At 34.6% G+C, this 2211-nt stretch overlaps 1 protein-coding gene across 1 annotated transcript in view; it reads left to right on the forward strand.

Moving 5' to 3' along the window:
• LOC105557059 (odorant receptor 82a-like) overlaps positions 1 to 2112 on the forward strand; it is a 6596-nt gene extending 4484 nt beyond the window's left edge. Inside the window, exons 2-5 of the mRNA XM_012004192.1 lie at positions 83 to 410; positions 1067 to 1297; positions 1597 to 1710; positions 1886 to 2112. Coding sequence (XP_011859582.1) covers positions 83 to 410; positions 1067 to 1297; positions 1597 to 1710; positions 1886 to 2056 — 844 coding nt within the window. The 3' untranslated portion in view covers positions 2057 to 2112. The remainder of the gene's footprint in view (positions 1 to 82; positions 411 to 1066; positions 1298 to 1596; positions 1711 to 1885) is intronic.
• The last annotated feature ends 99 nt before the right edge of the window (positions 2113 to 2211 follow it).

The raw sequence follows: 2211 nt of genomic DNA on the forward strand, positions 1-2211 counted from the left end.
CGGTGCGGCGAGAGCACATTTTTGGCGACAACTTGCGAATGTAGATCGGTATTGCGACATGTTAGAAAATGTTATATTGCAGAATATTCAACGATATCCTGACGGCAATGTCCAACGATTGGCACGAATATTCCGACATTTCCAACATGTACATGATCGACAAGGCGGTTCTCGCACATCGCTGCTCGAAATTGACCATCGGTGTTTACTTTATGGCGGTGGCGCTTTACAGCATTGCGTCCATCAACTTTCACAACACTGACAGTTGTCGAGAGTTACTTATAAAAATGGAGTTACCTTTCGTATTCTGCGAATCGCCAATCTACGAGATCGTGGCGTGTGTGCAATTTGTTGACCTAGTGGCGGTCGCCTCTGCCATAGGTATGCTCGACGCATTAATGGTTACATTGGTGAGTTACGATCGACAACATTTACAAATTTTTTTATTGTGTTTTAATGCACTACTATAGATTAAATAGTAGAGTGGTTACGTGGATTTAAGTAGAAAAAAGAAAAATTTCACATATATATATATTGTATACATATAACATTTATTCCTATTCCCCATCGTTATACGACCCTTCTCCTCTGTGTCCGCCATCCTCCTCATCGTCTTTTTTCCCTTCATATACTCTTGACCCTTTCTCGCCTCCCTCCCTAACCACCTCCACGTCTAGCGTGGAGTTCTTTTAGAGGAGGTCCTCTTTGTCCCTTCTCTTACCAACTCCACGTCTGACATGGAATTTCTTCTATTATCTTTACAAATTACACGCAAATAAATCAGGACGATCCCCGCTATGTGGTTGATCAAACTCGTTATTTTCTCGGTACAGATTAAATTTACAGAACTCCCATTCCACATCCCAAGTAAAGAACTTAAACGACATTGACACAAAAACTGACGTAATAAATATTCTTGTCAGACTGTGACAACATATTTCAGCAAATCCATTCTTTCGTATATATAATATATTTTTAATAATATCCAAATTAAATAAATTGTTTTTATATAACTTGTTATAATATTTATTGATAGAGAGTCTAGGTACTTTTGTATAATTTACAGATGCTACACATTGGTGGCCAAATAGACCTTCTGCAACACAAAGTAGGAGAGATTTGTCCCACGAATAATGAATATGATTTACCCATTACCATTGTGAGGCCTTTAATTAATAAACACCATAAAATTATCGCTTTTTCGGAGAACATTGAAAGTCTTTTTTCTAACATTGCGCTGATGCAGTTTATTTCGAATACGATGATTATATGTTGTATTGGATTCCTCATAGTAACTGTAAGTATCCGAGATCTATAAACGTTTGCTTAAAATTTTGAATTTTAGTGCTGTATTATATTTTTATAGTGTTGTATTATATGTATTTATATACTTGACATTTTTTTACTGCACTAATCATTGTGCAGTAAACGTTATTACCTTAAAAAAATAAACTTTAAAAAAAAATTCAATTAGAAAAGGTCATCTTTGAATAAAATGTTTAGTAAACGTTATGATACACGAAGGTATGAGTATAATATCTGAAGACTTATAACAAACATCGAACATTTTCTCTAATTTTTTTTCTGAATTTGCAGTCACTAGGTACAGATGAAGGTGTCAGAATGTTAGTGAAGACTCTGTTTTTTTATATCGCTATTACTTTGGAAGCGTTTATTTTTTGTTTTGCTGGTGAATATTTGAGTAATAAGGTGAGTACCCGAAATTATTTGTCAGGTTTTGTTTTTCCGTGTATGGCTGTTAAAAAGATTACTATATAGTTTTTGTTGCCGATAAAAATTGAGCCGATTCGGAGAGTGCTTCCCAGTAAACACAGTTTGTAACGTTAACATATGTATATGCACTTTTCTCTTATTCGCATTTCAGAGCAAAACGATTGGCGACGCTGTATATGAATCTGTTTGGTATACTCTCAAGCCTCAGGATTGCCGTGTTTTGTTATTTGTGATAATGAGATCGCAAAGACGGCTGACGATCACTGCGGGAAAATTTATGGATTTATCATTGGAAGGATTCACAAACGTAAGATTTCAATAACGAAATTGTGGATTTTTAATGATTATAAATAAGTTAATAATAGATATTTATATTATAATATACACTGGTCAAAAAAATTAACGCAACAAGAAATTTACATCAAAATTTGGTGAATTTCAAATAAGCGTAACTTCGCGAAAACTGGTCGAATTGAA

This window comes from Vollenhovia emeryi, unplaced genomic scaffold (assembly GCF_000949405.1).
Source record: "Vollenhovia emeryi isolate VEMERY1.0 unplaced genomic scaffold, V.emery_V1.0 DF939638.1, whole genome shotgun sequence".
NCBI lineage: Eukaryota > Metazoa > Arthropoda > Insecta > Hymenoptera > Formicidae > Vollenhovia > Vollenhovia emeryi.